The sequence below is a fragment of the Rhinatrema bivittatum genome, chromosome 2, assembly GCF_901001135.1.
Source record: "Rhinatrema bivittatum chromosome 2, aRhiBiv1.1, whole genome shotgun sequence".
NCBI lineage: Eukaryota > Metazoa > Chordata > Amphibia > Gymnophiona > Rhinatrematidae > Rhinatrema > Rhinatrema bivittatum.
The window spans coordinates 37,758,458-37,770,281 of record NC_042616.1 but is presented as its reverse complement, the minus strand read 5'-3'; the positions used below and the strand labels follow the sequence as shown (position 1 = coordinate 37,770,281).

The following is an 11,824-nucleotide window of genomic DNA, read 5'->3' as shown; positions in this document are numbered from 1 at the left end:
AAATACCTACAGTACCTGACTGTAATCAAGTATGAAGTGCTGGAAACGTTTTAAAATAAGAATATAAATAAATTTAAAAAAAAAAATTACTATCCGTGTTCATCCAGGCCTTGTGTCCCTAGGTGGGATTGACCTCTGTGCTCGACTGCTGTGCCTGTTCATCCAGGCCTTGTGTTCCTAAAACTGTTTGACCTCGATAGCTGTGCCTGTTCATCCAGGCCTTGTGTTCCTAAAAGTGTTTGACCTCGACTGCTGTGCCTGTTCATCCAGGCCTTGTGTTCCTCTGGGGATAGGGAAATACCTACAGTACCTGAGTGTAATCAAGTATGAAGTGCTGGAAACGTTTTAAAATAAGAATATAAATAAAAAAAAATAAATTACTATCCGTGTTCATCCAGGCCTTGTGTCCCTAGGTGGGATTGACCTCTGTCCTCGACTGCTGTGCCTGTTCATCCAGGCCTTGTGTTCCTAAAACTGTTTGACCTCGATTGCTGTGCCTGTTAATCCAGGCCTTGTGTTCCTAAAAGTGTTTGACCTCGACTGCTGTGCCTGTTCATCCAGGCCTTGTGTTCCTAGAAGTGTTTGACCTCTACGGTACAAAGTCAACATAGGTTGATATTGCAGATTTTGACTTGAGTAGCAGTATTCTTATTTCTGAGAGATCTTCCATTTCCTTTGTCATCAGCTGAAGTGCGTAAGTACAGTCAGAATTCACTAGACGCCAACGATATTCACTGGACGCCAATGTAAACACCGGGTACACCCAACTCTAGGGGTGGACCGGTTCCAGGGAGTCCTTCCCTGCACAAAGGAAAGGGAACTCTCTCCTGGGCCAGCCTGTCTTTCCCCTATCAAAACCACAGGGACCAGACCAGACTACCTCCACTCTGCCAGCCTGTCTTGCCCCTATCAGCTTTCTGCCACTCTGCTTTGCTGCCATACACCAGATGACTCACTTTACTCCTTGTGGTGTTCTTGCCACTCTCATGGTTCCTCAGTGTGTTGGTGCTAGTCTATCTGCTTGCTATGTTCCCCCTTCATTGTGCTGTTGGATGACAATGCCACTTGTCTTGCCGCTTTGCCTGTGGTGCTGCCTTTGATGGTTCATGCATCTGCTATCAGTGCTCTGTTTTGAAGCTGTGGTGTGTTTTTGACATTCTCACTGCTGCTTTGTGCCTCTGTTAAAGCACTCTTGCCACTTCTGGTACCCCTTTGCACCTTTCCAGTGCCTTAGGCTATTCATGCCACTTAGGTGCCACTTTGCCACAGTCTAAGTACCTTGGAGCTCTTTTGTTGTTGTGATGATTGCTCCCCAGAAGTTTCATGAAAATTGATAAGAAAACCCCAATTCTGCAGCCAAAAATAGGCTGGAAATCCTTCCCCCATTGACTTTAATGGAACCGGGAAATGTATGGACAGATCGGCAACTTATGGAATTCTCCATACTTCCATATTGAACGGAATCGACCCTCAACGAAAACGTATCACCGATTCAATGAAAACCTTTTGTCTGCACATCCCTAGTAAGGAACCCCAGGAGGAGTGCTCTCAAATACCTACCCCCCCCCCCCCCCCAACACACACACAGAAGTTCCCCTCCCCAATTTCTTAGGTCCTGGGTTTTTGGGTTTTTTTAGGACATCTTTGGTGAAATTCATGGATCAATTTGAGTGCTTGAATATTGCTGGCGGGTTCCCACAAATTCTCTTCTGAACCATATTCTCTTCCATATTAGGAGCTACCACCCAGGAAAGAGATCTAGATGTCATAGTGGATAACACATTGAAATCGTCGGTTCAGTGTGCTGCAGCAGTCAAAAAAGCAAACAGAATGTTAGGAATTATTAGGAAGGGAATGGTTAATAGAACGGAAAATGTCATAATGTTTCTGTATCGCTCCATGGTGAGACCACACCTTGAATACTGTGTACAATTTTGGTCGCTGCATCTCCCTATGAGGAAAAGCTGAAGAGGTTAGGGCTGTTCAGCTTGGAGAAGAGACGGCTGAGGGGGGATATGATAGAGGTCTTTAAAATCATGAGAGGTGTAAAACGAGTAGATGTGAATCGGTTATTTACACTTTCAGATAATAGAAGGACTAGGGGGCATTCCATGAAGTTAGCAAGTAGCATATTTAAGACTAATTGGAGAAAATTCTTTTTTACTCAACGCACAATTAAACTCTGGAATTTGTTGCCAGAGGATGTGGTTAGTGCAGTTAGTGTAGCTGGGTTTAAAAAAGGATTGGATAAGTTATTGGAGGAGAAGTCCATTAACTGCTATTAATCAAGTTTACTTAGGGAATAGCCACTGCTATTAATTGCATCAGTAGCATGGGATCTTCTTGGTGTTTGGGTACTTGCCAGGTTCTTGTGTCCTGGTATGGCCTCTGGTGGAAACAGGATGCTGGTTTTGATGGACTCTTGGTCTGACCCAGCATAGCAATTTCTTATGTTCTTATGACCATATACTTTCCAAGCAATAAGGTAATAGTGTTTTTCTTCAGCCTTCTAGAATCTAGAATCTCTTTAACCTTGTATCGGGTAACCTCTTTCACAGCCATGGTAGAGGGTCATGAATGTGGCCTGGAGGGCCAGGACAGGGTCACTGGTCCAAAACCCTTATTTCTGCTGAATACAAGTGACCAGACCTGGAATGGCATGTAAAACTGCCAAGTCAATGAACTCGGAAAACTATTACAATAAGAGGATCCTCATACTGTGTGATGGATGGTAAGGTCAGACAGACATTTAATCTGATTTACGGTATAGCAGGTGAATGTACCTTTGATCAATTGGAGTTTAAGATAGCAAAATCTGGATGGCAGGTTGAGTGAAGTCAGGCAGCAAATGATATAATCCAGTAACCTGCCCAAGGGTCGAGCAGGAAGCAATCCAGGAGTCCAATACCAATCCAAGGTCAGTATCCATTGAATCCAGCAACACAGACAAGCAATAAAAACAAGGCAGTCAGCATGACAAGAACTCCACAGAAGGCAGGCAAGAAGGAAACCAAGGACCAGGGAAAAAGAAAGCAGGCATGGGAACAACAGACCAATGGGGAACCAACAAGAAAGACACAACAGCAACACGCATTGAGAAGCAGGAACTCAGGGGACCTGTTGCCGAGGCAAGGAATGCCAGGAGGAGTGCTCTCAAATACCAGCAGGTGGGTGACATCTTCCGGCGACTCCTGAAGATTCGTGCCAATGTACGCATGCACTTATAGTGTGCACTGACAGAGTCTTGAAGTGTGCACGTAGTGACAGCGTTCTCTCATGACACGGAGGCAGTGCACCAGGAGTTCTGCTGCTTGGGGGGCAAGAGTCTCTGCTGGTGAGTCCTAACAACAACTTAATCCACTATCCAGTCCAAGGATCATGGCAGGCAGAAGACAACATAATTCAGTATGCAGTACAAAGGTCAAGGCCGGCAAAAGACAATGTAATCCAGTATCCAATCCAAAATTTCAGGCAGGCAGAAGACAATGCGAACCAGTATCCAATCCAAAGGTTGAAGCAGGCAGAAAACAATGTAATCCAGTATCCAGGCCAATACCAAGCCAAGGTCAGGATCCAAGGGACCAGTAGGGACAGACAAGCCAAACCAACAAGAAAGAATGAACAAACAGAACACCACGGAAGGCAGACAAAGGGAAAACCAAGGAACAAGAACACAGGCTCAAGAACAGCCTGACCAAACAGTAAACCAACACAAGGAACATAGGAGCAACACGCACTGAAGAAGCAGGAGCTCAAGGGATTTCTTGCTGAGGCAAAGAACACTAGGAGAAGAGCACTAATATACCCACAGGCTGTTGATGTCATCTTCCAGCAACTCCTAAAGGTTCCTGCCAGTGCATGCATATTATGCTCATACTTGTGTGTGCTCACACCTATAGCATGCAATGGCAGACTCTCAAACTGTGCGCGTAATGCCGGCGGTTTTTGCCAACTTGGAGGAAGAGTAGGCCGGGAGGTCTGATGCTTGGGAGGCAGAAGTCATTGCTGGTGAGTCCCAACATTGGATTATACTCAGCACCTCTGCCAGAGAGAGGGGGGTGGGGTGGGGGGGGGGGAAGCAGCTGTGCAGAGCATGCTGGGATATGGTTACCATGTTATCATCCAGCCAACCTCTGCCAGAGAGGGGGAGCTACAGAGCAGTTGTGTAGTACATGCCGGGATATGATAACTTGAGAACATCTGACCTTTGCCAGAGAGGGAGCAGTAGTATGGAGCAGCTGTGAAGTGCATGCTGGGATTATGGTTACCATAGTAACACCCAGCCCGATCTCTGCCAGAGACAAGGCGCTATAGAGCAGTTGTCCCCAGGGATTCTGCCTTTCTGTGAGATTCCTCTTTAAATTTAGGAGCAATACTTTTAGAGATCCTGAGGACTGCCTCCTTGAATATTAGAGAGAACTCTTGAGTACTATGTGGGATTCTTATTTGAGATGCGGCTACCAGAATTGTACACAGTATTCAAGGTGCGGTCTCACCATGGAGCGATACAGAGGCATTATGACATTTTCCGTTTTATTCACCATTCCCTTCCTAATAATTCCTAACATTCTGTTTGCTTTTTTGACTGCTGCAGCACACTGAACTGACGATTTCAATGTGTTATCCACTATGATGCCTAGATCTCTTTCTTGGGTGGTAGCTCCTAATATGGAACCCAACATTGTATAACTATAGCATGGGTTATTTTTCCCTATAGGCATCACCTTGCACTTCTCCACATTAAATTTCATCTGGCTAATCCTATTGTAATGCATTGGGAGTTAGAAAATGCACCTAAGCTTTAAAACGTGTGTTCGGCCAGGCTGAGCGCACATTTTCAGTTAGGAAGGGGCGGGGGTGGAGGCATCCCTGACAGGCTATCGAGTAAATACTGTTTTTTTTCATAGCGCTGGAAACTTAACTCCAGCCTTGACCCAGGAGTTAAGTTCCCAGTGCTAAGAAAGGCTACTTTTGTATTTTTTTCTGTATTTCAAGTTCTGGTTGTACTTCTTGTCCTGGAATAAAAATTATTTTGAAAAAAAAACAAAAAACGTTGCTCTGGCCAGTTGAAGTCTCTCTGCATCGGGGAGCACTGGTTAATGCTCTCGTTTCCATGGGATTTCCATGTGAGGGTGCTAAGCAGTATTCCCTTATAGAAATGCACATTTTCTGCATGCAGAACTCCTTGCTGCATCAGCAAGTTTTGCACCCAGAAAACATGCACTGAAGTGCAGGCAGAAAGGTGCGTTCAGCTGGTTACACTTTTCTGCATCAGCCGGTGAGTGAAGAGAGAACATGGTGCAGCTCCCTGACTTCTCCCCTGAGGGGGTAGAGAGTGAGATGTGCTTTTGAATTCCAGATCCTCCTCTACCCGGAGGCTAAGCATGTGGTATGTCAGTCCGCCCCATCCCCAAGGCTTAGGATAGCCTGGTAAGTCCAGTTCATAGAGAAGAAACGTGCCTTACCGACCAAGGAGGGTGAGGAAGAGAGTTGCTATAGAGGATAATATTCAGGAAATGGGGAATTAGTGACTATCGGGGGGGGGGGGGGGGGGGAAGAGGATTTGAGAACCACTAAGGATTGTGGTGAAACTTAGATGCTCTAGGACCACTGGGAGGAGATAAGTAGTAGGGATATGTAGGGAAAAATAATTCATTTTCGTTTTTCGGTTTCTTTTCTCCACAAACTTTGGTTCGTGGAATGTTTTATTTGTATGAAAAAAAACCAAATCAAACGTAAAGCCCCCTCCTAAAAAAAAAAAAGACAAAAAAACAAAAATAGGGCCTACCAAGGCCTCCCTCCTAACCAAAAAATACCAGTGCCAGGAGCCCCCCTGACCCTACTTGCCAGGTCTGATGGGGATCTGTCGGCGAGGCTTAAGCCCAACCGAGGCCTCAGCTTTGCATAGGCCGTATCCCGGCCTGGAATCTGGATCCCGATGCTGAGGCCTTGACCTAGACCAGGCCCATCGCTTGGAGGCTGGATCCCAATGCCTGGACCTCATCCTAGCAGGCCTCGGAGGTCCTCTTCCTTCTCTTCCTTCTTCGGCTCTTGAATGTCAACTGACTCCATCCGCTGGGGTAGCACCAGAGTTAATTAACTCCAGCGCATTCCTCCCAGTGGATAGCGCCTTTTTGATATACTGCATTCCTCAGCTTTACCATACATCAAAATGGTGCCATCTACTAGGACTCAACCTCTATGCCGGGCTGCAGCATCAGGCCCAGGCTGAGGCCCCAGCATAGAGGCTCTGGGGCCCGAGCATCAGGCCTGGGTCTGGATCGAAGACCTGGCCTTTGTCAGATATCCGATGGATCAGGTAAGTTTTAAAATTTTTCTGGGGTCTTGGCTGAGGCTTTTGCAGCAGCCCAGATCTAGGCCAAGACCCCGGCATCATGCTCAGGCCTAGTCCGTGGTCCCCGCTTTGGGACACGGCCTATGCCCTAGATGAGGTCCTGGCCTCGGGCTGATACATTCTTTAAAAAAAAAAAGGACTGAATAAGTTTCATTTTATTCAGGGGTCCCCAGTTCATTTCAGAAGTCCCTGAATTAAACATATTGCCCCTAGACATCATATTTTGAGATTTTGATTTAAACAAATGTGCATCCTTACTAAGTGCCACTGGAGGAATCATGGGGTGGAGTTGGGGGCTTGGGAAGGAAAAGGAGGGTAGAGAGAAAGGCCCTATTTCCCTACTCTCCTCCGTACATCATTCATCCTCCATCCGCTGCTCCCAACAGTGTTCTAACACCCCCTCAACAGTTGTCCTTCACCCACAAGTGCTTACTAAGCACTGGTAGATGAAAAATGGTTGGGGTCTGAGCACTGGTATGGGCTGGAGATGAAGCATCACTGGGAAATGGAGGAGGAAGAGTGTTCCCAGGTGTGAGAGAGTGTTTCTGTTTATGAGAGAGAGTTCGTCCCCAGTCATGGTCCTGATCCTTCCCTATCCCAGCCTCCAGCCACCACTTATCCCCCTACATACAAATTTCACTGTTTGTGGCTATAAATTAAGCCCTAGTTATACCTCCCTTTCTGTCTGCACCTGAAACTGTTTTGAGAAATGCAAAGAATTTCCCAAAACAATTTACTTTCTTGTGATTCTGCACCTCTGCTGTTTACTTCTTCTACTCTCACATTTATTAGTCATGCAATGTGTGCTAGTGTGAGACCTCTGAGACCAGTAAGGCAACCTTCTAAATACAACCTTAGCCAGAGTTGTCATGCTCAACTTAGAAATTCCTTAGGCTAGGTTTTCCGGATAATCACAATCAATATGCATTAGATAGATTTGCATACAACAGATGTAGCATATGGAAATGAATCTTATGCCTATTCATTATGGATATCCTGAAACAGTTTATTTGTGGTTCTTGAGGCTGGAGTCGGCCACCCTTCTCCCCTAGTACTCTTTTCTGGTCTTTCAGTAACTTTTGTTAAATATGTACACTTTCATTTGTCCTATATATTTATATAAACCTTCCTGCTCAAGTACTTTTATGCTAGAGTCTTCAGTCTGAAAAACGTTTTCAGTTTTCCAATATGGAAAGTTGTCTTTCAGTCCTGTAAGGGATCTTTGATGATTCTTGATCTTTGTCCTCTCAATGGAGATTTTACTCCAGTCTGGTTCCTTGTATGGACTATGAGATATGACTTTTCACTGAATCATTTAGCACACTCAGAATCTGTGATTGGTTTTACACTAGTGTAAAATCTGTATGTGAAGATTTTACCACACTAAATACAGGTACATTGTTTTACTCAAGTATGGATTCTTTGGTGATTTGTGAGATGTCTCTTCTGACTGAAGCCTTTGCCACACTCAGTACATGTAAATGGTTTCACTCCAGAGTGGATTCTCTGGTGAATCCTCACGTTTCCCTTGCAACTAAAGTTTTTACCACATTCAGGACATGTAAATGGTTTCACTCCTGTATGTGTTCGCTGGTGGCTGGCGAGGTGTGCCCGCCGAGTGAAGCTTTTATCACACTCAGTACATGTAAATGGTTTTACCCCAGTATGGACTCTGTGATGACTTGTGAGAGATTCCATGCGATTGAAGCTTTTACCGCATTCAGTACATGTAAATGGTTTTATTCCAGTGTGTATTCTCTGGTGGATTGAGACATGGGCCTTCTGAGTAAAGGTTTTACCACACTCAGTACATTCAAATGGCTTTACTCCAGTGTGGATTCTCTGGTGACTTGTGACGTGTGCCTTCATTCTAAAGCTTTTACCACACACAGTACATGTAAATGGTTTTAGTCCAGTGTGGATGCGTTGGTGGACTCTGAGGTTTGCTTTGCAACTGAAGCTTTTACCACACTCAGTACATGTATATGGCTTTAATCCACTGTGGCTTATATGGTGAACAATAAGGTTTGCCTTGCAACTGAAACTTTTACCACACTCAGTACATGTAAATGGCTTCCTTCCACTGTGGATCCTCTGGTGCCTTCTGTGAGATTCTCTGTTAGTAAAGCTTTCACCACATTCAGAACATTTAAATGGTTTTACCCCAGTGTGGATTCTCTGGTGGCTTGTGAAACATCTCTTCTGACTAAAGCCTTTACCACACTCAGGACATATAAATGGTTTCACTGCCATGTGGATTCTCTGGTGCCTTCTGAGAAATTGGGCATGCCTGAAGCTTTTACTACACTCAGAACATTTAAATGGTTTTAGTCCAGTGTGAATACTCTTGTGTTTTAGGAGATACCTCTTCTGACTAAACCCTTTACCACATGCAGTACATGTAAATGATTTTACTCCACTATGGATTCTCTGGTGGATTGTGAGATATCTCTTCTGACTAAAGCATTTACCACACTCAGTACATATAAATCGTTTTACTCCAATGTGGTTGTTTTGGTGGACTGTGAGGTTTGTCTTGCGACTGAAGCTTTTACCACATTCCATACATGTAAAAGATTTCATTCCAATGTGGGTTCTTTGGTGATTTGAGAGTTTTGTCTTCTGACTGAAACTTTTACCACATTCAGTAGATGTACATTGTCTCTCTCCTTTGTGGATTGTTTGTTGTGGGAGGTCTCTCCTTCTACTGACAATTTTTTCAGACTGAGTAAAGAATGGTCTCGCATCAGTATGCAATTTTATTTGTTTTGAAAAGACTTTTCTCTTACAGAAGCTTTTACTGCATTTATCACTTGAATTTTTCCTCTCTTTTTGATATAATTTTGAATGTTGTGTTAAGTTTTCTTTCTGATTAAAGATTTTGTCATCATCAGTGGAAGAAACTGTTCTCTCTTTGGTGCAATTTTTCTTGTATTTTGTGAGGCTTGCTTTATTGAAGCTTTCTGAATGCTCTGCACTTGTACACAGTCTCTCTCCTTTGTCAATTTTCTGGTGTTGTATTAGTTCTTGCTTACTATTGAAACTTCTCCCACACTCAGAATATGTAAAAGGTATCTCTCCTGTGCATGTTTTCTGTTGTACCTGTAGCTCTTCCTTCTGACTGAAGGTTTTCCCACAGTCTGCAGATGTAGATGGTCTCTCTTCAGTGTGAGATTTATGCTGTGATTTCAGAGTCACAGGATACCCGAGGAGTATCTCACAAACACATCTATCTACTGTTGTCTGGTTTCTCTGCTTTTCCCCTCTGTGTATGATATTTCTGGTACATTGCTCATATGGAGTTGAGTCTCCTGTTAAATTTATTTGCTTTTTTTTAATGGACTGATTCCTGCACTTTTTCCCCCACTCAGAACAGGAAGAAGTCTCCTCTGCATCTCCTTCTGATAACACCTTGCTCCCTTCTGGATTCTCACTGAGCTCCCAGTGATGTGTCTCCGGTTTATCGAATCTGGGATCATAATTTTCTAGATAAAAAAAAGTAAACATTAGGCATTATTGTTGGGGAAGGACAGTTTAATGAGTTCAGTAATACGATAACATTTGCTTTTTCTTGTTGTGTTCTTGCTATGAAAGTTTTACAAGCATTGTGTCCTAACATTGGCCTGTAACACTGCGTCTTGTCCTTGTGAAAGAAAGGGACAGGATGCAGAAATATTTTCTGTTTCTAAGGATCATTGAGTACAATTTTAAATAATTACAAAATACAAAAAAATTGATAATCAACTTCACCTATACAAACAAACAGCACATTAGATGCAGAAAAATTGTGTGGAAAAATTGTGAAAGTGAGTTAGAAATCTTATGAAATGGTAGAAAAATCAGTGACTACAGCATTGCCCCTTCTCAATTCAAGAATGTCTGCTATCATCATAGTCCATTCACCACTAGTGCAACATTGGAATTACAATAATTGAAATCTTTGTAAAGGAATAAGTAAGAATGTAGATATGCTCATGTATCCAAGGTAAAGTCCACATTTCAAGATTTGTGGGACTTCTTTGGACTTTGCTTTGGATACATGAGCTAAGTGTTCATGAGCATATCTACATTCTTATTTCATTCTTTGGAGAGATTTGAATCTGATTTCAATGCTGTACTAGTGGTGAATGGACTATGATCATACCAGGCAGTCTTGAATCGTGAAAGGGCAATGCTGTAGCCACTGATTTTTCTACCATTTCATTTGATTGTCTACTCACTTTCACAATTTTTCACTTTTTTCCCTGTATCTAATTTTAAGACAATTTTCAAAGCCATTTACTCAGGTAAGACAATTTAGATATAAATGGCTCTCTGTAAACTGTTCTCCCTCCGTGTGTATAAATATGTGTGCAAAGATTTAATCACATTGAGCGGAAGCATTGCTAGAGGTGGGTTTAGACTGGGGAAAGACATTTTACAATCTTTGTACATTATTTTCCATTTCAAATGTGCCCGCACTTGGTGCAAGTTCCAAGGATAAAAAGCAGCTGCAGACTTTGTCCCAGGGTGGACAGCATGAAATTTCCCTGTGATCTGCAGTGAGAGAGCCGAGATGGAGGAGTGAGCCTGAAACGCAGAAGAGGTAACCCAGCACAGGAAGGAATATTACAGCTAAAGAGCGGAGGCAAAGGAGAGAGCGACAAGGACTGGAGACAAGAATTACAGGGGAAAATGAAAAGAAATGTATAAAATCATAAAGTAAGAAACTGAAAACATTAACCATGTAATTACATAAATACATTCTAAACAATCAACCCAACATGGCCATGGTTCAGCTAACTTTTGAAATCTCTGAGCAGGCTTTGCCGTGTAGACATCAACCCAACTCTGTGCTCTTCAAGCTGGAAACTTTTTATCTCTTCCCTCTGCAGCTCACAATGACTCAGAAAGCAAAGGACTGTAATCATGGCTGTACTTTCGGAAATAGCCAGAAAACCTGTCTATTCAGCTAGCTCAGGGTGGGGTGGGGCATTCCAGGGCAGAGTTAGCTTTATCCTATGAGTCAAAGGGCCCTGCACAGCTTGCTTCCCTTTGCATTAGCAGGAAGGGCTCTGCCCTGATAACTCTATTAGCCATTGTTCTGAATCTCAGGTAATAGAGCAGCCCCTCTGCTTCCTGCTCCAAACCCTCTCCCTCCCAGGCAACAAACCAGAATGTGTGTTAGGGTGGGGGGTAGGGAGTGGGGAGTGGGGGTGATGAACCTGGCATAGACTAAGAATAATTCTATTTTTGTCTGCATGGATTTTCTTTTACTCACAAGTTTAAAAAATGTTAACATGGGTAAAGAGAATCTACAGGAACAATTATATTTTATCCCACAGGCCATCCATTTGGGATGCTCCATGCACAGTGTTAGGTGGTAGGAAAAATAGTTTCCTACTGTAAGACTACATTAGAGCCCAGCAGTATCTTTTGGGATATCTGCGTAAGCTGTAGCTTCCCAGGAGTAAAAGGACACAGATACGT

At 43.5% G+C, this 11,824-nt stretch overlaps 1 protein-coding gene across 1 annotated transcript in view; it reads right to left on the bottom strand.

Annotated features, from left to right (window-relative positions):
- Positions 1-5,646: 5,646 nt before the first annotated feature.
- LOC115083852 (zinc finger protein 260-like) overlaps positions 5,647-11,824 on the bottom strand; it is a 37,720-nt gene continuing 31,542 nt past the window's right edge. The window contains exon 4 of the mRNA XM_029587887.1: positions 5,647-9,840. Within this exon, the coding sequence (XP_029443747.1) occupies positions 7,763-9,840 (2,078 nt within the window). The 3' untranslated portion in view covers positions 5,647-7,762. The remainder of the gene's footprint in view (positions 9,841-11,824) is intronic.